This window comes from Ixodes scapularis, unplaced genomic scaffold (genome assembly GCF_016920785.2).
Source record: "Ixodes scapularis isolate PalLabHiFi unplaced genomic scaffold, ASM1692078v2 PGA_scaffold11__112_contigs__length_91849675, whole genome shotgun sequence".
NCBI lineage: Eukaryota > Metazoa > Arthropoda > Arachnida > Ixodida > Ixodidae > Ixodes > Ixodes scapularis.
The window spans coordinates 970,974-996,047 of record NW_024609837.1 but is presented as its reverse complement, the minus strand read 5'-3'; the positions used below and the strand labels follow the sequence as shown (position 1 = coordinate 996,047).

The 25,074-nt window shown below is 44.7% G+C and overlaps 2 protein-coding genes across 3 annotated transcripts; one reads left to right on the top strand and one right to left on the bottom strand.

Moving 5' to 3' along the window:
- Window positions 1-851: 851 nt before the first annotated feature.
- Window positions 852-15,220, top strand: LOC8038220. 2 transcript variants are annotated; one of them, XM_029989309.4, is made up of 5 exons: window positions 852-981; window positions 4,318-4,376; window positions 5,536-5,663; window positions 7,556-7,738; window positions 14,834-15,220. In XM_029989309.4, the coding sequence occupies exons 2-5, from the start codon at window positions 4,331-4,333 to the stop codon at window positions 15,137-15,139; spliced, it is 663 nt and encodes a 220-aa protein (XP_029845169.2). In that variant the 5' UTR covers window positions 852-981; window positions 4,318-4,330; the 3' UTR covers window positions 15,140-15,220. The 2 variants fall into 2 exon arrangements, with proteins under 2 accessions (XP_029845169.2, XP_040070006.1); XM_040214072.3 differs by lacking the exon at window positions 852-981 and adding an exon at window positions 1,423-1,448.
- A 2,971-nt stretch (window positions 15,221-18,191) lies between these two features.
- Window positions 18,192-19,885, bottom strand: LOC8038221 (sulfotransferase ssu-1). Its single transcript, XM_029989310.4, has 2 exons — window positions 19,701-19,885; window positions 18,192-18,957 (listed from the first exon to the last, which is right to left on the bottom strand). Exons 1-2 carry the CDS (start codon window positions 19,883-19,885, stop codon window positions 18,192-18,194), a joined length of 951 nt encoding a protein of 316 aa, XP_029845170.2.
- Between the last annotated feature and the right edge of the window lie 5,189 nt (window positions 19,886-25,074).

Sequence of the window (25,074 nt, the reverse complement as noted above, 5' to 3'; positions counted from 1 at the left end):
AGAGTTTTACAAATGCACCACAAAGCAAGTTCCTGGCATCCTATTATTTCTCCGAAGCTAATGAGATTTTGGCGTCAGCCACAAGAACACCAAAATTTAAATCTACGAATCTACTTGTATGATGCGCGAAAAAAAAGAAGACACTTCTAGGTTGGAAACACACTGCTATTTTTGCCTTCAGCTCGCCGCTCGCCCTCTCGCGGCGGAAATGGGAGGCGCTCTAGTGAGGGTCCCCCGGTTCTCCTGCTCGGCGGGTGCGACGGAACTGCTCGTGATCGTGGCTCGCCAACGATCACTTCTGAATACAAACAACACTCTTCACTGCCCAATGAAGTGCTGCAGCCGGTATGAGACTGCACCTTGCAGTTTCGCCGGTTTCCGACCTCAACGAAACGCTGAACAGACGTGCAAGCGAGTAGGTGTTCCTTTGTATTAGAAAGGTAGAGATTGGCAAAACGGCGGCGCGTAAAATCGAAAGAAAATAAATGTTAATTTCTTTCAAGTTGCGACCTCTCGCAGATAAAGTGCACTCAGCCGGCATTGGAAAAGTTTCGATGTCTCGCAGACACTTCCACGGTTCATCGTGAACTGATAGAGAATATAGCCCAGTTCAAAGTACACGTTTCTCCAGCTCCAGACGAAGCTATCACAATACTCCACACTTAATGCCTATAAAAGAGGATCCTCGTTGTTATACCAAATATGTTTTCGGTCCATCTTCCCCCTTGACCACTCAACAAATGGGCAAGCCTGGATTGCACTGTCTTCGGCAAGAGATGTAAGGAGGAGGGGGTGTCCGGCAACAGGTTTCCAATGTCGCCACGCGCCTGACGTGACTTGCCAGGCAAACAAGTCCACGGTGCGAGGAGGGCACGAACAGGAAGCATGGAGTCACGTTGCCGCCGACTCAGCACCGATCGACGTATCGCCTGCTCGCTCAGTCGAACGACAAAGGCGGGCCGAGATAGCCGCACCTCTTCGGTAAGTGCCGCCTGTCCTTTACGCCCTATTCACACTGGCGTTTAAGCCGAATTCGCAAAGCGGTTGCGAACGTGGTGACTAAAGATCCAATGCAAGTTTAGAAACATTTAATTATGAAAACGCTACATGGTTACGATTTGAATTCCAGTGTGAATGGGGCGACCAAGTCGCAACGTCTGAAATCGAGGACGACGTTTGCAGCTCAGACGTGCCTCGTTTCTCCCGCCATTGTTCGCTAATCTTCTATTTTGACCGTCACGTTTATTCTTTCTCGGGGAAAACAACCATTTTACATACCCCACCCCAGAGGGGTGACCGAACTTTTGCTAACTTTGATAGAACTACTCTTTTCGTGAAAAGCCCGATAAAACTCTTACGTCCTTTGGATATTTCCTTTCAAGTTTATTTTCAAGACGCTACCCAACAAAGGGACTTACAAGAACCGCATGACCTGGCATGGGTGAAAAGTATGGTATTCGAGATTTAGTACTGTTACTATAGTAATAGAAAGTTAGGAAGCATTCGAGCTGGCCCTGGTATTTAATGGATACCCGATGGTGATGCAACTATTTAAATGGGCGAAAAAATACGGTAGCCCCAAAAACGTCCCTACATGAAGCTTCTAACTTTGTTGAAACTTAGGGTTGCTTTTAAAGTTCTATTTTTCTCTCTTAGTTTAGTTAGCTCCCTAGCCTCGGCTATTATTTAGAAACAGCGATGGTAAAAATGCAAGCACAAATTTAATACAAATGAGCATTTTGAACGCTAATGCCGCGTCGTGGTGGTGAGTGAACTATGTTTGTTAATGTCGGTTTACGTCACGCCTAATAGATCGCCTATACTTCAGACGCTGACTGCTTAAGTTACGCGGGGCATGTTCACGCATCTTGCTTCGTAATTTGCTCTTTCGCATTCTTATCGGCAAACGACAGTATCTCATGGACTGCAGAGCGATGATAAGATAATCCGGACGGGCCACGCACTGTTTTTTTTAAGCTGTCAGTGTGTAGTATAATTGTTTTCAGTGTACGGCGCAAAGTCCAGATCATTCGAATTTTTGTCAGAATGTAACCCCTCCTTACTTGTTTTTAATAGAAACCACAATGTTTTCGTTGTTACAATAACATCTGATGGAATGGTGATCCAATAAAAACTGTTATTTTTCTATCAGGACTTATTTTTACGAGGTTATGTTTAGCAACATAAGCACTTCTACTTTTCGCCTATTCGACCAGCACTTGCCGAAGTTCAGATATCAAAGGCGCGCTTCTTCCAAACTCTTTGTACAGTGGCGACTTGTGATTCGGTGCGAGTTTCATATGTATCATGGTTGTCTTTCGTAGGAGAATGAACTAAAGGACAGTCTGCTCTTTATGCGCATACGTCTCTCGGCACGTGCATTGCTTGTCGCAACCTGTGAATGACGCTGCATAATAGCACGGGGCTTAAGTCCTCACAAGTTCCTTCTTTTAGGTTTATTGAAGGTCGAGCGAAAGCCCACCGTTTGACGAACGCATACCTCGATCAGCGGTCAAGGTCGCATAACTTAGAGAAAGTGAGCGAGCACAGAAAAGACGTTCGGCATAGCGAAGGAGGACGGTCGGGGCCTCGAACAGCCCTTACTGAAGCGTTGTAGCATCGCGACCCTATACGCCACAAAACTGGGATTTGCTTAGTCGATATCGGTGGAACAAATTGTTTCATTCATGAGGAGAAGGCTAACGATGCCTCGTCATTTAGTTTTCGCATTTCTATTCACGAGGGTCAGGTTTGAAAAAACAAAGATGTGCGTGACATTTTGGTGAACCCTTCATGGAGGCACAGAAGCATGGCAGAGCTCTCCAGTGCTTAGGCGTTATCGGTAATTGAGAAATCGGGACACACTGTGAGCTGCTGGAGCGGCAATTTGTTTTCTACTGATAACCTTATATGTTCTCACCAAACACAAGAGTTGCGCATTTATATTTTTTTTATGTAAAGACGAAAACAAAATTCTTCTAGAAAGATAAATTATTGTTGCTTTGTATTTGTTATGGAGTATCTAAGAATGTGTCATATCATATTTCTTAAAATGAAACATATTAAGAAAAAACTTGTCAAAATTAAGAAAAATACTAGAGTGCTATTGAAAAAATCTGCTCCATTCACAGAGGAGGAATGGTCTTGGCCATTCCTTTTAGAGGTCAGAAAAGTTTGTAACGCAAACAGGCATTTATTTTTTAAAGACTTAGCTACCATGGCGGCAAAGATTGTAAACACTGTCATTGTTTACAATTAAATTCTTGATAAGCAGATATGAACCTGGGAGTTACTAAAATTTAATAAAATAAATGAAATAAAAAAAAAAAGATTTATCAAAGAAATTTTGACTTGTCGTTCGGATCACTCGCCGCTTCCTTGGTTTGTGGAGGTGCCTCGGGGTGACTCGAGTATGCCTTAGTGACGTACTTTTCTGGTAGTGGGGATTCGGGTGATGGTGCTGTGAACGACAGAACATGGCCTCCAAGAGCAACGTTGGTCAGGACCACCTCAGCACGTTTCCCGAGACGCCAATCCTTCTCTTCTTCTTTCTTTTCCAAGATGTCACTGTAAACAATGGAACCATTACATCACAATTCACCAATTTTAATTCTATATGATACTGAGGTTTCCTTTATCGCTTGGTCCCTTCATCGCTGTCCCCGAGCATTAGCCATCCAAACCACTCTTTATAGATGAATACGGACTTTATAGGATAAACAATCGATGGAAGAGAGGTTGTGAAAATATAATTCCGTAGAAGCGCAGTCGAATTATGTGGATTGGACATCTCGCACCTGAAACAACCTCCATAGTGGCATAGCTTCTTTTCCAAGAAAGCGGAAAACATTGTTTGAACTGTGAAGTTATTTGTTTCCTAAAAATACAGTCTGACACCAAGCGTGATCTGTGCACATAAAGCATGTTCAAGCTCACAGCATAGGCGTTTGTGTGTGTGTGTGTGTGTGTGTGTGTGTGTGTGTGTGTGTGTGTGTGTGTGTGTGTGTGTGTGTGTGTGTGTGTGTCTGTGTGTGTGTGTGTGTGTGTGTCTGTGTCTGTGTGTGTAGAACAATTTTTTTTTTTGCTTTGAGATTATCTTGAGATTTTTTCTTAAATGAGAACAATTGATTTTCTTTGTACTCTGCAAAAATATATGTTTTCTTTGGCACACTTAGAGAGATAGATAGCTTTAGCCTCTGTAGTGGCTGATTTCTATTTACATACCATAATATTTAACTTTTATCAGAGTATTTCAAAAGCTCGCCAGGAATCTATGGCTATTATAAGGTTCTTTTTACTTATTGTTTCGCTTTTCAGGATTCAACAGACGATGATGATTGGATTCAGCGTTTTGTTCCTTGCCTTCGTAGCGTCAGGTGCGTATTAGCCAGTTTCAGTGCATGTTTTGTTTTGCACTTAAAATTATCATTTGTATCTGCATAAAACTACGACTAACTGCAAAGCCTCTATTCTTATCTTCGATTAATAAGTGAAGCGGAGCTATAAGGCTTTCAGTTATATTTTGGTAACTGATGTGCTTAAAATTGAACTGAACGTAGCTGAATATAAATAAGATATTTTTAATGAGAATAAACGTTACGAATGTTCGAATAAATTTGAATAGTGACAGAGTTCCATTGACACAAACGTTTTCGGAATAGACTCCCCTCCTTTAACTACAAATATATATTTAAACAAGGAACGTTTCTTGCCAAAACATCTCTGCATAATTAACACTATTTTGATAATCAAATATTTTTAACGCTTATATTTTGGTACCAACGACTCTAATGTACACAAGGCAAGTGGCTGCAGTATATCAATTACAAAACAAATTTAGAAGTTATTATAGTTTCACACTTGAAGAATTATCATTTAGTTGTTTTGGCATTTCAGTAAACCTGGTGAAGACTTGCAATATTTAAATTTGGTTGAAATTAGTATCGTAATAAAATTTAGTATTCTTCCGACTTCTTAACATTCCAACATACATTTCTTAGGAAAACTAATATACGAAACGGTTATTCAAAGTAAGGTGCTCATTATGAATATATAAAAAATTTAACTACATTTGAGTGCATCTAAATAAAAAATAATCAAGCAAAATAAATTCAACACAACATGGCGTGTTAAAAAATATATAATGCTGCGTTTGAGGCGTCTATGTTTATCCCCTTACCGTCCGTTCGTCTTCGGTTTAGAATCAGGCAGGTGCAATTAAATTAGTCGTTTTAGACAAACAATTACCACGATACGTTGTCTTAAACGGTACTTGGGTGCAAGTGATACATCAAGAATTCACGAACAAAAACGTTTGGACGCAAACAAGCTGATAAAAGTCTAACATTCTTGTGTGTTGTGTTTTCCTTCGTCTTTTCACCAGTCTCGGTGTTTTGTCTTAGAATGTATCAAAAGTTAATTCTGTTAGGGGCCGCTTTAAAAACGGCTCTCAAGAGTGTGGTACCCTGTTTCGAACGATTCTGCGACACATTCCGTAGCCCGTTTGTCCACTGACGTTCTCACAATATATTGCAGCCTATGGCGCTTCCATCAAGGACTCCAACGACTTCTTAGACCATGTCTTGCTCCAGAAAATGCCGGCACTCGTCAGAAGGACGGCAAAGCTCTACCCCAACGCAACTATCGGAGAGTTTAAGTTCACGGTAAGCCCACCGATATTCTATAAAGTCACTGGCTATGCTTACATGGATGCAACCAAAGCGCTTCGCATCGCATCGAAAGCAGACCATTCACGGGCACCCAATTCTTCTCTTTCTTCCTCTTCTTCTCAATCCTCGTTACAATTTCTCGCTTTTATCGAGTCCGTGTAAAAGCTGTCACTGAGTGCTTAGACAACCCAGCGTCTGGCAAGTGGCCAATATCCCCTTAACGCTCCGAAGCGAAAGCCATTGCGGAGTTAGCGGGTAACTGAAAACCAAGAACAAATCACAAAGCAAGAAGTCTAAAGATTACAACAAACAAATAATCTAACCATGTAAAATTTGAGAAGCCAACGTTTCAAGGTCAACTCGACCGCTCAATCACGGGAGCAGAAGACGCCGTCCCTCCTTCCAACCCTGTTTGCGTCTCGTCTTGCGGAAGTACAGCATAGCTGTGACACACAAACCAGAGTCTACCGTCGACCATCTTTTGTGCCTTTCAAAAAATCGTCCTCCAAAATAAAAAAATAAAAATAAAAACTCGCGAAGACTTATCTACAGGATTGCTCGTGGTCACTGCCCCGCCTCGTACGTTGAGGAAAAACCTCCTAGAACAACAACGCAGGCATCAGTATGATGTTAAAAATAAGGACACACAGGGCAAGCTATTAGCCGAGCACGCTAGCAGAAGAACCAGGCCATCGCGTTCACAAACAGCATCATCGTCGACAAAAAAAAAAAGAAATTGGCGAAAACGCCTTTTCTTAGAGTCGCGGAATGTTCAAGTCACTCTAGACAATGGGAACCGGTCTGCTGAAACGCTACCAAGCGTGCGCCACGCGGGAAGCGTCGGGTACAAGTCACTATAGAATCTAAAAACATGAGGCGTTTACAAATCTCTGTAACGCGAAATTAGAGTGCAGCTCTTGAGGAGGAGGAGGGGAGGGTACGGATGGGAGGATATGACCCTCCTCCTCTTCCGTTAAATTCAGAGCGGTGTTGGGGTTACGTGACGTCAGTTTTCCCGCCAAATCTAGTGGAGAAACTCAATTTGTTCATGGCTGACGTGACACAAAGTCATGTGATGTCGTTTTCCCCCGCTAAATTTAGCGAAGATGCTGAATTGATGTTGAGGTCACATGACGTATATTTTTCCGCTAAATCTAGCGAAGAAACTGAATGTGTTCATGGGCGACGTGACACATTCATGTGACGTCATTCGCTCTCCTAAATTTAGCGGGAAATTGACGTCACGTGACCTCAACAAAAATTCAATTTCCCGCTAAATTTAGCGGGGTGATTACGCCGACGCCGACGGCGACACCATGAAACCCGGAGACAGGCGGCTAAGAGCTGAGCTCCAAAATCTTATTAACGCAATGGCACTGCCCAAAGAGGCATACTTCTTCAAAGGCCTAGGATTTAAAGAGGACTAGGATACAACATATTCTCAAAGCTATGGAACAAAACAGAAATATGTTAGAGGAATGCTAGGTCAATCTCAAGGGACGTCGGGTCAGTAACTCTAGTTTAATTTCTTCAACAACGCGGAGTAGTACTACAAATAATAGGGGGTATTATTCGGCTAGATAGTACAAGCCATCTTCTGGTTCCAGAGTAAGCGGTCGCCGTGCATGTATTTACCATTCAGCACGTAGCAACTTCCGGTCGTACAGCCGGGCGTTGTATGTACAGCATTACTCATTGATATATTTAGCAGTGTAGGGAATCAATCTTAAACATATAGGTTAATTATCGAGGGGATATACTTGTAATTCTGAAGAATGCATTGAACCGAATGCAAGCCGCCCAGCGTTCCATGATGTTTGTATATACGCTCGGAAGAGAAATTGTTATTGTCAATTTATTATATTTCTCGATTTATTGCTCCGCAGGTAGAGAGGACAGGTATCACGAACCGGGAGCTGAAGGTGAAGATGAAGCAAGGCGCCATCCGGGGTTTTGACACGGGCGTCCACCGCGTCGGGGACTGCGGCCCTGTGACGGCCATCGGATTCGACGCCAGCCTCTCCTGCACTGTGGACTTCAGCGGAATTAACGCCACCTTCATGGCCAAGGTACGTGACAGCACCGGGATTCCCTGGAGCCTCGCTTCACACTTCGAAGTTTGCAAATTTATATATATACGTTTTATGAGTCGCTAAGCAGCCCTCTCAACACGCCAGCTCAGCATGGGAAAACAAAATTGATCAATGTTCAGACCCTTGCAAACTCTAAAATGCTTGTGCGTCTACTTCTGAAGAGTGCAGCTAGGCGTCAGGCCAATTGCTGTCCAGAGCCAACGAGACGCGGAAACTGATTTCAGGCGAGCGCCGTCACTGGCGGCTCAAAGACCACAGGGAGCTCTGACCTCAGAACACCTTAATATAGCTCCGCAACACACCATATTGCGGAGCTAGCCGACAAAACCTCCATACACAGGCCCAACCACGTGGACGCGTTTTTCGCGCATATCGTTGGCGTCCGCATCTCTCCGCATCAGCGACAGCTGACGAGAAGCAGGGCGAAGGAACCCCATGGGGTACGTGCGCCAGTTCGCGTCGGTCGGGTGCTGCGCGGTGCCGCCAGATCGGCTAGGCCTACATCGTCGGACAATTGGCGACAACCACCTGCTTACAGGGTATTGGTGTTGCGCAAAGAAGTTTATGTAGACCTTGAAAACATCTCCTGGTAATTTTACGTGAAAAATATTTACTTGCCATTTCCAAGACCGTTGTACAGCTTGCTGCACGTGTCTAGACGTCTCTGCACGGAGACAGACTCAGATGCTCATAAGGGCGCGCCGGGCGCGCCCGGCCTCTCTTCCGCCCCGCCTGACCCTGAATGGTCGTTGCCTGCTAAGCGGACTTGTGCCCCTTACTTGAAAAATGTAATGAATTACAATTACAAATTAAAAAATATAATGCATTATCGTTACGAATTACTTCGGCTGAAAATTAAAGGATTACTTTGCTCGTTACGTTGCTAATTAGCAACGTAACCAGCAATTGTGCGGGGAAAAGTAACGTAAGGCAATTTAAATTACCTTCCGTTACTTTTCCCCGCACAATTCTCAAGCAAAGAATAAAAATCTTCGAAAAATGGTCCGCAACACTACTTTCTAGCTCTGATACGCCCGCATTATGGTAGTCCTTGTAAAGTAAAATATTGTATTTAAGAGACAGATGTGTAGGTACAATTGGGCTCACCTGCAAGCTGTCAAGGCAGCAAAAGCTGCTACCCCACCCGCCATCTCGCAAGCTTACGGCGACCGGAATGTATCACTGAAATTCTGCAGACAATACTAGCGTTGCGCATGTTCAGTCGCAGCGTCTACGCATGCTATGAGTCACGGAGTTACGGAACTGACCGACGAAAGCTCCCTTTTGGAACGGGCCTTTCGAGCGTGAGCGCAGCGCCTCCAAGCTGCGCTCTCGTGCCTGCACCTTTTCTCGCACTTTCAGTTTCGGCACGAACGGGGTAAAGTTGCATGCAGTACCGAAAAATGGATGCGCGCGAGCGCTCGCTTTCGAGCTTTGGTCGAGCGGGTGGTGGCACTCTCAAAAGGCTCCAGCTTTTGTCTTACCTTCATATTTTCCAGGTAACGAGTAATTAGGGTAATCCGTTACCAATATTTAGAAACGAAATTGCATAAAAAAATAACTGCCGAAAGAAAAAAGTAACGGGACAATGCCACAATTATTGCCAACAGTAACAGATTCGAAGTGATCTGTTGCTTGTAACGGACTACTTCCCAAGCCTGCCGGCGAGCCACTTCTGGCGCTACGCCGAGATCTGGCCGAGGCAGACATCGGCGCCCTCGCGCGCGTAGCATCCTGGGGTGTGGCCTGGAGCGACGCGCTCCGACGCTGGAAGACGCCCTCGCGGCCGAGGCGTCTCGAAAACACGTCATGGAGCTGGGGCTCAAAACGAATTACAAAGCATTAAAGGGACACTCAAGTGCTTTTTGCAGAAGCTTGTTTTTGGTGGCTTATTGTTTGTTAGGCTTTATTCAATGAAAATTAGTAGTTTGGACGCCAAGACGTCCTACACTCTTTTGACCCTTAGGCTGAGTTTGCAGCCAATGGCACGAGCGCAAAAGCTCAAAATAATAATAATATTAATAATATATTTTTATTTTTCCAACAAAAAGTTGAAAGGTGACTAGGAAAGAAAGCTGTAAAAACAACTTAACTGGCCCCTAGCCACCCTAAACAAGCAGTCGCAAAGCAAGCACTAAAGGAATTATACAATGAAATTGTACAAATTTTTAACATAAATGAGAAAGCATCGCACAAAAAATACCGTTTTACAAAGCCATAACATATTGTATCACCACACACCGCTTTAAGACATACAGTGCATTCTAACTAAGCTCAGCACAATTAACGCTCATTGTTGATAATAAGATTTGAAATACAATATTCCCTACTTTTAAGTCGCTAGTTTTAAGTGTTGTTCCGCCGAACGAGCACCCGAGCTAGAAATGCACGGCTCAAAGCCGGGAGCGTGGGCCAGCTTGTGCTTGTAGCGTTGGCTGTTGACTCAACTTGATGGCGAACAGAGTTAACTCACGGCCGTAGAAATATGCGGGCACTATTTTCTTTCGGGGTGGGGGAATTTTAGGTCTTTACTAACTCCGTGATTTTTGACCAATTAAAATAGTTAATTGCGTAGAAATCCCGTGCGTTATTATTATTACTCTTTTTTACGTGCGTTGTGCAATATATTTTTACAAATCCGTAAATATCTCGGAGTAGGAGACGTACTACGTCAGTTCATGTTTCAGAACGCTGTCCGACGGCGCTTCCTAGCGTCTGTCCAGGGATCAGAAGGAGTAGGGTGTCAGGATCTTTGATTAGATTTTTAATAGTAAAAATAGGAGGGCCAAAAGCGTAATTATTGTTTTCCTTTTAGGATGTTTAGAGTTTTTTTTTTAATTATCTCCACAAAAAGACGCTCTCAAAATGCACTCGAGGGTCCCTTTAAATATGAACATAATATACGTTTCTTCAGCCGTCAGTTACTCTGGTGAGTTTAGAGCAGCGTACGCAAAAACTTTGCGCAAGCAAAAACAAACAGCGTCGTCGCCGTGCGTCACACCAAAACGCGGTCGAGATCGGTGCGCGCGCCATGACGATGACGCCATTTAATTGTTGTGTGTGTGTGCCCGCCAAAGCTGTTGTAAACTGGCTCTAATTTGAGACGGGATAACAAACATGACGTTTCGCTCGCTCGTATCGTTTTCCTCGACCACATTGCATTTGTTGAGTTCTACCTTGTCTTCGTGTCGCATCCTCCACTGGGTGTTTCGCCATGGATCGAAACATTCGGCTCATCAGGTTACTTCCGGGAAAGCAGACGCTGAAAATATTTTTCTCCGTCAGACAATTGTGTGCGTCACAGTCCGCTGACGGGAGCTATATACCATTGCGCACTGTGCTGTTGAGCTTGTTTGACTGGCGGCAAGATGGTGCTCCGAGATGTTGCTTCGAGATTTTTATGCGTAAATGTATAGTCTTCACTATCCGTACACCACAAAGCGTCCTGAGGATGGGGTGAAATAAAACTAGAAAACATGTTTGACAAAAAGAAAATCTACGGGAAGGGGAATACCGTATTGACTGGAAGCTTCAGAAACGCAGGTCGTTGCATTTTACGCAAACGCGCCTTCCTTAGCAATTCGTCTTTTTTATCGTTTGTTTTTACGTTTTTATTAGTTAATGTTGCACGCACATGGACTCTGGGGAAGATGATAAGATGCTGGTATCTCACTATATTCTGCGTTTATTAAAGGAAAGCTGAGCTTTGGTCGAGCGAGTGATCGCACAATCATATTGCTCCAGCTTTTGTATTATCCTTCCTTCTACTGAAAGTTCTTCCGATTTCTTCCACCGCAGTCTCAGGTGTAATACGACATGATTAGCTACCACTAGCTCGCCTGCACTCTCACCGCCTTTTCACTTTTGTATTATGTTCTTTTTTTTTTTCAATAACGAGTAATTAAAGCAGTCCGTTCGAAAAAATAAAGTAATCCGTCCGTAAATTGAAGTAAACCGTCCGTAATCCGTAAAGATCTCATTGAATTCGAACAAACAGTAAAAGCTGCAATCCAGACACCTTAAAAATTATGTGTCTTTGCTAAATTTAAATGTATACGTATAATGCTTTACATATGAAGGCTGTGCTGCTCCTGTATATGTAAAGCAAACACGTCACCCGGCTCGAGCGGGAGAAGGCCCATTGTTCTCGTTCGTATTTTCCTTATCACACGTTTCAACGTCTTTCCTTATCAAAAGGCATATTGAGATGACGGGGCGTATATGCATTTCCATCCAATGGAGCGCTTTTACGTGCGATTTCTCACTTCTGATATTTGCACACGGACACCAAAAATGCATGGAACCCTAGCCATATACAACGTCGCGGTAAAAGTGCTCCACCTTCCCTTTGAGCCGTCAGTGACTCTGGTCACTACCAGACGAAGAAACGCTGGGTCCGGCTTTTTAAGTTATCGCTCTTTGGTTTGTGATTGGTTCCTCGGCATCCGTTTATCGTGCAGTCTGATTGACTGCGATGCGATGATCAGATACTCGCGTCTTGCCATTCTCTGCGTTTCTTGACATGGTCACTGACTATGCGGAGCCCAAGTTGGTCTGCTTTTTGCACAATGGGCGCCGATGATCTCAGAACGCCAAGCTCTTATTGGGTGATTGAAAAAAAAATAGTGGGTGGACCTCGAGGCATCTATCTAGCTTTGGGGTCTACCCACTATCCTTTGAATCAGAGCCAATCAGAACCCGGCGCCGTTCTGACGTCACCGTCACTCCTGCGCAAGTAGCATACGATTTGTTCTCCGCATAGACATCTTCTCAGGGCCTATCACACAGGCGCAAATATGCCGAGTCACTGCGCTGTCGAGACAGGCTCGGCATCCCACGTTAGGCAGGAGAGAGCTATTTCGTGTGCTTAAAACACGTTGCACTGCCCACCGAGCAAAAATGACAGCGCGCAGACGACAGTTTTGGATGGCGAGCGACAAGCTAGTGACGCCACGTTGGGGCTCCTATTTATTTCTTTGTTTATTTCAAATACCCTCGACGTAAGTACAAGGGGGGAGAGAACTACGAAATATTAAGCGTAAGGTGCACATATCAGGAACGGAATTTTTAAACAAAACAATATCAGTGCTGTAAGCAATCTAGGCGGAAAAGTGGTTCCAGTCGATCGATGTTTGAGGCATAAAAAATATTTAAACGCGGGATTTATAAAATTTCGAATACCGACCTTATGGCCGTAATCAATGCGAGCAGATATGTAAAAAGGTAGAGTAATTAGTTTGTGATGAAGGGTAACATTTCGATCGAAGATTTTATGCAAAAAAGACGGGAAAGGCATATTTTTGGGGAAGTTTTTTATGGTGTAAATGCTGACAGTGGCGATGATAGGTTGTCAATATGACACCAGCAGAGCGGTTTTGAATAGATTCAACATCGCCGGAGTTCCACTAGACTGAGAAACAGAAACTGCCGACCGTGACAAGCCTCAAACCTGATTCTTTCGCGATTTGACAGGCTTTGTAGAATAAAGCAGGCTATGCTTAAACACAAGCATCATGCACGCGAGGGTATCTTTGGCAGGTTTACGATCACTCGTGCTTATTTCACAAGCACCGAACGAATGAACACCAGCCATGTGTACCATCTCGAGCATGCTGCATGTGTTCGAGGCTTGTCGCTGTCGTTCTTTTCTGTTTGTCCCTCTAGTGGGATTCGGGAATAAGAGCAATTGGCGACGAGTGAGCGTGGTCCCACGCAGCAGAAGCATATTCTAATTTTGGACGGACTGGCAGAAGCATTTAGCATGGACATCCCGTGAATCTGTCGAGTCTACCATCTGATCAGTGGCAGCCTACCCGAGCACAGCGCTGTACAAAACGCTCAAAGGTACAGTCGGCACAATATTTTTTTGTTCTTTACACAAGAGCCAAAAACTGAGGTTTCAGAACCCTTTCATGCGCTGGCAAAAACAACCGCGATAATCTCGATCCCAGTACGTGCACTCGATACATGAGGGAGCGAAGAGCAATCCCAATAAAAAGAAGAGGAAATATTACATCTCATGTGCATTTTATCAATCACCGGCCCTGTGAATCTTGTCGCGTATAGATTACTGGACCGTCCAACACACCAACGCTTTGAAGACGCGTGTACCATTTTAAATAAGCGAAAAACATGGCGCTACGTTGCTGTCGTTGTTGCTTTCACCTGCGAGGGCCGCGACCGATCCCGAGCTTTAAGCAGCACCTTGCGGGTCGAACGACGTGAGAACGCATACGGAGCAACGATGGACGCGGATTGGTTTTTGCATGTAAAGGTTCCAACTGTTTATTCCGGAGAGAGTTCGAGAATTATGGCGGCGGGGAGTCGCACGGGCGGCCAAGACGCTGCGAGCGCATTAGAAGAGCTGTGAACTGGCGGCGGCGCTTCACTGCGCGACGTTACACGAACGCTGTCTTTGGTAGAGCTGCCAGTAAAGCTGCCAATAAAGCTGCTAGGGAGCTGCATATAGGTATCACACGCTCCCAATGCGGAGCGCAAGTCGGTCCGCTTCTTTCGCAGGGGCATAGTCTCCTCTATACTTACAAAGCCTGGCAGTTCGACGACAGAGCTATAGAATGCCCCGTCGAAGATTTGGAGCGCGAGGATATGGTAGCACAGAGCATCAAAAAGCCATTTCTCGGAGAACCTGGACGTCAGCGCATAGGGTTTGCAGCGATGAGGCCCCGAAACACACTCGTTCGCTCGAGACTAGTGTGTTTCGGCGTCTTGCCGCAGCGGGGCGCCAGTCACGTGGCTAACCTCTCATCCGTTGTCTGCGGCTCCACCTTTTCCGTTTCGGCGGCCGCTTCTCGTGGCGACCTGCCAGGCTTTGTCAGTATAGAGGAGGCTATGGCAGGGTTTGCATTGACGTCAGTATGCCGAGCTCCGATGGGCTTTGATTGAAAAGGTAGTGGGTAGACCTCATTGCTAATTGCCTCGAGGTCTACCCACTATCCTTCCTATCAGAGCCAGTCAGAGGTCGGCGTAGTTCTGATGTCCTTGGAACCCCCGCGAAAGAAGCAGACGAACTTTCCCTAGAATTAAAATGGAGCACTTTTTTTTCCCCCGAAGGTCGAAGGAGATAACCTGCTGGCCACGGACAAGCGCATTCCCATCACCGTCAATGTGGTGGACACGGTCGGTCGCTTCGAGGCCATGTCGTCGGGAAGACTGACCAAAGTGCGCACCTTCCACATCGACAAGATCCGGTTCAACACGCAGTACGACAGGCAACTGAACCTGAACGCTGCGCGCAGGAGTAAATTTATCGAGGAAGTGGAGAAGAAAGTGAACCACGAGCTCTACACTCTGCTCTACAACGACTACCTCCAACTGCTGAATGAAGCCGTCGCTGCTGCCCACTTCCCCAGGCTGTAGTTTCTCATAGCATACTCCTTTTGTTCCCGCTCTGAAGCGAGGAAGGACTTTCCCAGATACAATAAACATGCTTTTTCAGGCTTTTATTGTCTTTGGAATATCGGGGGGGGGGGGGGGGGGGGGGGGTTCTTTTCTGCAAGCATTAGAGGCTTCTTATGATTATATTAACTATACTCTGTTTCACTTTAGAAAGAACTGCAGCGCCGTTTTGAGCCAATCTAGCGCTGGTAAGGCGTCACATGACTGCATCCTTCCCCAAGGTCACGTGACACTCATGCTGCATTTTATTAGCTTCTATTACTGAAAGCGCCCTCTGCGGTTTATCGCAAGGTGAAAGGATGTGTTGAATTTTTTGTACGCCTTCATTCGAATAACCATCGTGCCTGCGTTTTGTCCCTTCAGGATGGACGAAAGAAAGGTATACAAAAGACCACATGTGGGAAAAGTATATTTTAAGTGTTCTTTTTACGCGCCGAGAAGATAAAGGAGAGAACGAGACGAAAGCGAGCGGGAACCTCAGGACGCCCAGCTCCGATTCGAATGATTAGTGGACCCAAAGCTTCCTTTTTCTCTGCTGCAATCGTCGAAGCCGTTCGAATGCGAGCGTCAAACGCCCAACGGCGGCGATTCGTGTTCTACCGCGTTCGGTGAGCGCAGTGCAGACAAAGGCAGCTAGATCGAGGTCTACGCTCCAACCAGAACTTAGCGTCCTGATGTCCCCGCACGCTCTTGTCTCTTCCTCTCCCCCAGTTTCCAGGCGCATAGGATCACTTCTTTCGTTATAGGTACCTTATGCCCTGGCCTCCTCTATGCTCACAAAGCCCGGCAGTTCGACGGCGGAGCCACAGAGTGCCCGGTCGCGGATTTGGAGCGCGAGGACCTGGTGACACAGAGCATTAAAGAGCCATTTCTCGGGGGACCTAGACGTCAGCGCACAGCTTTTGAAGCGGCGAGGCCACGAAACATACTTGTTCGCTCGGGAGTAGTCTGTTTCGGCGTCCCGCCGCAGCGGGGCGCCAGTCACGCTGCTCTCCTTTCATGCCTGCCAAGCGTGGGGCGCGCGAGCGCTTGAGACTTGACTTCGCGCGCCACTCCGCGTGTGTGCTAGCTTCGGCAATGCTTTCTTTCGAGCAGTCTAACCGCTCATTCACACTAGAAGCGGATCCACGTTCACAAAGCGGTTTCGTACGCGGTTGTATTACTGTAGTTGTATAAAGATCGAGTACAATTGCACGCGCACTCGATGACACCCAATGCGCGTGCAGTTGTACTGGATCTTTGAACAACCGCGTTCGCAACCGCTATGCGAACGCGGATCCGCTTCCATTGTGAATGAGCGGTTAGCTGAGATGCTCATTCTAGCTTAATTCTAGCAAGCCGGCCAGGTTCGCTTCTGGTAAGAAGGATTACCCACGTAATATCGAAAATAAAAAAGAAATGGGTGGCCGAGTTTATCAAAGCCGCGCAATTTGGGACAGGTTGGCCGAAGCCACGTGTTGCAGTACCCAGGTTCTTTCCTTGGGCTGACTCTTTATTTCGACCCGTTTTCATTTGAATGACCTTCTTGGCACAAAACGATGTGGCTTCAATAAGTGGAGAGCGTGGCTTAGTGCGTGATTGTTTTGGCGCAAACGTGTGGCACATTATATGAGAATTGTAATCGTTTTTCAGAAGATAGGGGAAGTACCCGGGAAAGGACGAAAAAGGTAAACTTATTTCGGTGTTTCCTTTTCTTTATCATACGCTCGCAATAAAGCTGCTGATTTGACGCTTCGATAGTTTGTACTGAGTTATGCTTCAAATAAACGGACAACATAGGAGTGTAAAAATGTAACGCAGATTCGCGCTTGCCTTTCTCTTTGAGATTCAGGTTTTCCCACTTTTGTTCTTTTTGTTTACGTGCGCCATCGCTACTTTCGTTCAATATGCTAACAAACAAAAAAAGACGGTTGAAATTCTAAAATCTTACTTTTTTAAATATCAATGATCTGAAATTCTGCAATGTACAGCTGCCTGTATTTAGTCGTGGATCACGAAACATCGTGAATTATGAAGAAAGCCAAAAAAAATAGCATGCGAGTTTCGGTGCTAGCACACATTTCCAATCGATGCAACTGAGGGATGTCGCGCACAAATGAGTTGCAATCGCCCGGCCCAATCTCTAGGAACAGATTTAACATCACGACGCACATCAGTATGCAACCGAATTCATTTCGACGTAGATTGCGTAAAAACCATTATAGCATTAATCTTCTTTTATCCTAGTAAAAACATTATCAGATAGTCGGAAATTAGGGAATAAATGAAATTTAGGACACAATTCTGATATAAACCATTCAAAATCTACACTTTATTCAGAGCTAAGTGTGTCCGTATTTCCCCGTAGGAAAGAAGCCATTCTAGAAACAACTCTTACGCATCTACTTACCCGAAAAGCACTCCCTTTAACTGATTTACGAGACGATATCAACGCATGACACGCGAACGACGAATATTACGGATTTTAACAGCACGTCTTCCTGCTCTGGATTTTCTATTGGTCGATATCAAGTGCGCAACCAAGAAAAACTACCGGTAATTTTAAACTTGATTCTCTTATAAAAAATTATATATAGTTAATAATCATGTTATGCGTCTTCGTTCTTATAAACAAATGCGCGACTGACCTGCAATTGGTTTTATGCAAATAGAAATAGTCTGCTTCACCTGTCCAACATTCACTAACCTGTCTAATTTGGTAGTAATAACACCAGCTATTATTATCACACGCACACACCAATTAAAGGTTACCGAGTTTTAGGCGCGAAACATACTAGCGTTGACTATTAAACAAAACAAGCGAAAAAAAACTATATGCGAGAAATATTCTGTCCACGAGCACCTTGCGTTTATAGATATATCCTCTGAAATACAAAATAGACCGTGTTGTCCTTTATTTTTCAGAACTTTTTTGTGCACAGATGTGCGTATATCCAATTTTATTTTAAATTTAGCCTTGCCTCTGACTAATGCAAATTATAAAATTTACATCGGTGTTAATTTGCGTAAAAATCTAAATCAGTCCTCCCAAATCTTCAGCCTTCCACAGGTCCTGAAGAATGTGAGCGGCCCCTTTTTCTTGGATCCTACGCCGTAGACGATCGAGATGCTGTCGCTTGAAAAGCGTTTTCCAGTCACCAACCGCACCCTTCCTCACAAGTTCAATGCGACGCGACTGTCCAGGCTCGTCGCACAAAAACCTTCTTACAGCTTTCGAATACGGATCCTCACCGCGTACCCCTGTCGATTTCAGCTTGTCATCCTTGAGGAAAAGAAACTTGCTCATAAACGAGATGCTACTCTGCTCCACAATCCCCTGATACAGTTCTTCATCGCGTTCCAGCGACCTCGCGTACTCCTCTCCAAGAAAGAAAGCGAGTCTCAAGACGGTGTTTCTGAAGTCCCTCTTGAGGTCCTCGTACGTGAGGATTAAGACATTGTTGTCGTCCTTGTGTTTGTACCAGGACACTAGATGGTCGATGATGTCCCCGTGGTCGGTCTGGCCAGTCACAAAAAGCTCAAAGAAGTCGTCAAAGGCACCGCCGTCAAACTTGTAAATCGGCATGAGGCATGTGTAATGGTAGAACGAAACGCAGACGTCGAGTGGATTTCTGGTTATGTACACGTATTTAGCCTCGGAGTTGATGGGCTGCAGCTCGTAAGGGAAGTGCGTCTTATAGAAACGAGGAGGCGGCATGGCTTCCAGCTGACTCGTGCCAACCAGTTCAAGGTAGGGCGTTCGTTGGTGGAACTCGCTCATGGTTTTGGCGGACTGTCCTCTGTAAAATGACGTAATAGATGCATTCACTGTAAGCAGTATAAATTACCAAAACTACGTCGCTTGCCCGAATTCATTTATGTCCCGTTGCCCAATTCCTCGAGGAAGAGCGCAAAAGCAAACTACGCTGGGAAGCCTAATGATTACTAACCGAAGTGTTTTATGTACTCGCCTTGGTAAAGCAACACGGTACGAACTCAAACGGTGTCACATTGCGTGACGTTTAAAGCCACGTAAAAATTTTACTTTTACAGTCTGCGAAATCTGGATCTTCTACTTTCCTTCAAAGAACCTGGGAACCTCCAAAGCACATTCAAAGCACCTGTAAACTGCTCCAATCGGCAGAAAAAAGATTGGCGAACGACCATGCTGAAAGCATGTTTAATAGACTGAGGAAAACAATCTGCGCTACGACCGTTGTGAAACGTCAAGCTGCTTTTCAACGTGTATCAAAGTGTAGACTCCATTTTGAAGTCTCAACACATTTTCACACCCCGTCATTTCCGTGTATTGTTGCGATTTACTTTCCCAGGCGCTTTGCAGGAAGAATGAAGCTCAAGGTTTTCTAGAGTGTAGGGCGAAACATCTGACGGTCACATCATTCGTGCAATTGGCCAATTGGCTCACACTAATATATCTCTCGATTTATTAAATATCTGTTTTTTACCGTTTCTTTAAGTGTGGTTGGCATGCAGCCCTTCCAAAAGACGTGTAGCAAAAACTGATATCACTGACAATCCTTACTTGTAAAGGATGAGTTGCATTATCTGTTCCAGCCAGTTGTTACCGCATTTCAGGTGCGATACCATGACGATGTCACCATCTCGGGGCATGTAGCTGAGGGCCTCGCGGATATCGACAGCCCTGTACCCTAAAGCGTACTTCACCCCGTCGATATCCTGGTAGGCCGGAAAGCGTTTCGGAGACATACCTAGAGAACAACAAGAAACTCTAGCGAAGCTATAGTAAAAAAACGCCGGATTGGTGCATGGAATTCTGATATTGTGTGCATCTTTTGTATAGGGCAGTAGCTTGTGCCGCCCAGCCTCGTGGCAACCTTCCTACGGGTACTAACCTGATACGGACATTTGTGTGTGCGGTATAAATGACGGGCAAAGAGTTCTAACGATCGGGCTCTCTTGCGGTGTTATGTTAATGTTCAAAGGGCGATCTAAACTGCGGTATTATCGTTCTATTAACAAAATCTTACAAACAATAAAAATACGCAGGAATATTGTAACAGCATGCTGACCCTCTCGTTGGAGCTCAAAGGTAAAACATTATTTTTGTAAGTACGTTAAAAGTATAAAAAAGAACAAATGCAAATAATAGAATAATAATTAATAAGTGTGCTCAGAAGTAAACAAGATTGAAAAGAATGAATTTAATATATTTTCTTAGAGAGGTAAAACTAAGCTTCCATGATTATCTCTGCAAATACTTGTGGCGTTTCTTAGAGGTATTATATTACTAAACTAATTTTAAATATCTTGTTTGAGTAACGAAACGTTTTAGAGACGCAGTGCCTCGTTTCAAGATTCTAACGAAGCAATAAATAATAGCTGAGCACAGCAATATTAAGACGGGTCACAATAATCATGACGACACTTCCTCTCTTCGTGGCGTTCATACCGCTTACGATGAATAGCTCAGTGCGCTGAACAAATTCGCATTCAAAAGGGGAGATTAAAAATGTTCGCACAAAGAAAAGAGCTCCGATTTTGTATTCCAAACTCTGGGTTCTGCCAGCGAACACATACCGACCCGCGCTGACTTTGATGGAACGAATCTTTGGCAATGCACGCCGGAGTTGTCAGCCATGCCCATCTGGCCGTTACGTACCATTAGTTGCCGACATTGCGCTCTCCGTCATTCCCACTTGACTATAATAAAGAAAAACAACCCAATAATACTTAAAAAAACCAGCGAGCTGGTGATGATTCATGGTAATAAGACCCGCTCGCATTCCTTAGTTAGGCCACCTGACTCTGTCACTCATCGTATCCTGGACCACTCGGAACGTCGGGTATAGCTGTTGTAAAATAACAATCATTGAAAGGCAGCATCCTCTGACGTAATCCAGGGTACAGGGCTTGACGTAAATCGAACGAGGCATCGCCAGACTTTTTTTTTTCCAGTGGCAGAGACAAAGCAGTTATCAAAATCGCTTTTGCGGTGGGATCGCTTGCGGCAATAAACGTATGCTTTCGTCAATATATAACATATCCCTCAAAATATGAAGTTTTTTTTTTCTTCCTTTGGTTGCAGTATTAAACTACGCATCGCGGAAGGCCCGTTCTCCACCGAAATGTGGCGCTAGCGGTTAGAAACGTACGCCAAATTTTCAGATCTAGCCATAACATTTTTAGAAAGTAATGGTTAATTTTTATTTTTGTTTTTAATATTGAGTGATAAGGTGGCTGCAGACGAAGCCCCTCCAATACCAGGAGTTCAATGGCGCCCGTCACTAAAAACAAGCCCCATTTTCTATTGAAATGATTAGAAAACCACTTCTAACTTTTTGAAAAAGCCGCCGGATACTTCTCAAACTTTGGCATCAGGATTGGTTCGCTAGCACTACATTAGCGCAAAGGCTGAGCGTTCGACAAGGCGTCGTTTATTTTTGAGGTGTAAAAAGGCTCGTGAATTTTTTTGTGGTGCGAGCTGTACTACGCTCTAAAAAAAGCCCGTGCGTCTACTTTCCCGCACAGCACTCGGAGAGCCAATGAGCGCAAATTACGGAGGCAGCTCAGCGAATGACGATGCCGAAACATGTTTAGACCAAAAACGCAGTCTGAGTTGTGACATTAAGATTGCTTAATGCCCCAACTCAGACTCCGTTTTTTGGACTAAACCTAAGTTTCGCCACCGTCATTCGCTGAGCTGCCTCCGTAAGTTGCGGTGATTAGCTCTCCGAGTGCTATGCGGGAAAGTAGACGCACGGGCCTTTTTTAGAGTGTACACGAGCCAAATTCGAAGATGCGCCGATGCTGTGTTTGAGTTAACTGTGCCTCTCAACGTATAGGCTACTTCTTCTGCCCTCGTTTCCTCGTGAACACATATTTAGCCTTCGTCCTGAAAGCGGTGGCTGAAGTGGAACTATAAATAACTGCTTGGTTACGATTGCGCGGATAAATGATTGTAAAAGAGCTATTGCAGTACATTATTGAACATCCCGCTAACAATTTATGGCGGATAATATCAAATGAATCCAATCCACTTGTTGCAGGTGGTAAAATGATTTAGAATAAAATACGCAGTTCATAACATTCATCATCTGGAAACCAGGAAATATCTGATCCCCAGTCGGCTCCCCATTCGAGAAATGAGGAAAACCTCTGCGTGTCATACCTCATGTTCCCGACTACGTTGCCACGCTCTGAGAAGGCGACACGGTAAGGGACGAGTCGCTTCTACATTTAATTAATAAACTATACAATGACAAAACGATCCTAGCTTAATAGCGTCGCGTTCCAGACTGCTTGTGTCACCATTTTTGTCGCAACATTTGAGTAGACTTCAGGCGAGGCACTTGAATCTTGTAAGAAGGATCGTCAAAGAAACGTTCTTGTCCTACATAAAACAATTTAATTAGCGTAGTCAAAAGTTCATTTCCCAACCTTAGCTTAAGAAATCTTTTCCACGATGCAAACTGCCCGTCGACACTATGGTTGGCAAAAAAAGGTTTATTTTGAAGTCATCTGTAGCCACACCTAGCTTAATGAGAACAGGGCGTCCTAAATCCCGAGGTTCACAAGGGAGCTCTGCAGTGGATAAGAATGCGGCAAAAACCGATAGTAATGCCCAAAAACCCATCGCGAAGCCGGAACCGATGTCATGGTATCCGCGTTCATCGTTTCGTGAGTTATCGCTGACTACCGAGTTCACAGGATTGAAGCGCAAACGAGCCGCAATGACGGAGAATCGCTTACCTGCACGGCGATTTGTGGAGGGTGAGTTAAGAAGATTGAGTTCATTTACCTCATTCTGGCAGCGAGACAACAATCGTTATGCCCGCTTTGGGTTATGCGCAGCAAAGCAATGTTTTCCAGACACTTTCCAGAGAGCTAGAAAACATGCATCGACTACATGATCGCACGCACCTGGTCTCTTGTCAACTTTTATGTTCGCATGTTTGTTTTGTTTTTTTTGTTTTGTTTTACTGCATTGAAACTGGAACGCGCAGATGCGACCCTACATGCTCATAACTGCGAAAACAATTTAAAGTAAAAAAACCGCTAAATTAGAAAAAAAGAGCATCGCAAATTGCTGAAGTGTTTGCCATGTATGAATAACCAAAACTTTATAATACAAGCAAGGAGGGAGGCAATTATGGCAATGAATTCCCTTCGTAACTTTAGAAAAAAACGCCCAGTTATATGAAAGGTTAAAAAGAAGAGAATCTACTGCTGAGGTTGAGTTCCATCCCAAATTTTGTATGTTTTGTCTGAAAACCATGTGCGCGAGCTTTAGAAAAAAAATGTTTTTACGCCGAAATGTCTCGCGTAAGATAAATAAGTACTGCTACATACTCAAGCGCAGGGCCAACCCTACACCATCCAGCGCCCTGGGCAAACAAACTCCGACTGTGGCGCTTTCACCCCGCCCCTTTTTGTGTGCCCCTATCTACTAAGTACGACATCACGCTGTAAGCTAACATGCGACTAGTGGCCTGAAACGAGCGATTTGTCAGACGAAAACCGTATTCCAAAAACGACCGGCTTTCGAGAATAGTCTTTGGAGAGAGGTGAGGGGGGGATCCTTGGGGAGGGGGACGGTGGTGTGTGTGGAAGCTACGTTTAGGAACAGCCAACACCACCCAGATATCAAGGCTAAGCTGTGCTTAACAGATCCAGTCCTAAAAGGCTTTGGTAGCTCGGAGGTGATCGCTAAATCTATGAGTTACGCTCAGCCGTGACTTTCCCGCCACAGTTTATGCGGCAGGTTCGTCTCAGTAAAACGTTTAAACATTTGAATAGGGAAAATTATAAACAGGTATATATGTTTTCCCTCGTTTTAATTGTGAAGCTATTACTTCCCATGTTTTACTCCTAACCCTTATGCGCTAGCTTTCGTATTACAATTATTTCACTGATACGCATTTCGCGAAAATCTTTCCCCTTCTCAAGTACCTGCCTGGAAGGCGCCTTTCCGACTGGTTTGTGAAAAGGAAGTTCTGGTAACTACAGTTTACTCCACGGAATACACAGGTTTTGGATGCACAGCCTCTAGATGACACTTCACTATAAGCGGTACAGGGAACGCGGTTTTGAAGTGCAGCCTCTGGATGGCACTTTAAACGATTGGTGGCTGACCACGACCTGGGATTAGAGTGAGAATGGTGGGACGAAAAGATTTGACAAAGTAGAGCTCAGAACAAAAACAAAATTAGAGGAATGCAGGCTAAAATCAGGGGACGGGTGGAGGTTAAATATCATTAAATTGGATTGGACTTTGTTTATTCTCAAGTAAAAAAATATTAAAAAAGCACTCGGCTATGCGGCGGCTTTATCATCAAAAGCCAACCCTGGTCACAGATTGAACACGACGATTGCGTCAACCTTCGGCCCAAACTTGACTGGAAGCCGAGTGCTGACGAAGGACTCGTTTCCAACCTGTGCCCAGCGTTGGCCTTCGCTGATGACGCAAAAATGTCAGCAGTAAGGCCTTCTCTTCTGGGCGATGTTGATCCGGCGGCCTTGAGTGATAAATAGGCGAGATGGGGCTTATCCGTGGGAGATCTGCAACTAAGGTTATCTAGCAGCCTTGACTTAAGACTACCATACCTCACTGTTGAGCTTCGGGCCACCGGTAAAAATCAACCCATTCGTATTAATGACGTAAATCTCCCAACCTTAACAATGCACGTAGCACAGCACTGGCTCTCAGCATCGCCTACCCACGCCCGTGACAGTGATGATCATAGGCGCATGAACCGACATAAAAAATACGTAAGAGTTTATTTGTCGTCACAGGATACAGCTGGTCGAGATATTAAGCTGTTTATTTCTGTCAGAGCGTGAAGGTGCACATGTACGCCTTTCATAAAGACTCTCAGAAAAAAAAGGGTATATTGTTACACCCCTTGTTCCATCCATATACGACATCCTAAAACTTC

What these genes read in the sequence shown, in the direction of transcription:
- LOC8038221 (XM_029989310.4), bottom strand. Translation starts at nt 19,885, where the DNA reads ATGTCTCCGAAACGCTTTCCGGCCTACCAGGATATCGACGGGGTGAAG. An exon ending in ATGCAACTCATCCTTTACAA is followed by an intron (nt 18,958 to 19,700) that starts GTAAGGATTGTC and finishes GTCATTTTACAG; the next exon opens with AGGACAGTCCGCCAAAACCA.
- LOC8038220 (XM_040214072.3), top strand. An exon ending in CCTTGCCTTCGTAGCGTCAG is followed by an intron (nt 4,377 to 5,535) that starts GTGCGTATTAGC and finishes AATATATTGCAG; the next exon opens with CCTATGGCGCTTCCATCAAG. An exon ending in TCGGAGAGTTTAAGTTCACG is followed by an intron (nt 5,664 to 7,555) that starts GTAAGCCCACCG and finishes ATTGCTCCGCAG; the next exon opens with GTAGAGAGGACAGGTATCAC.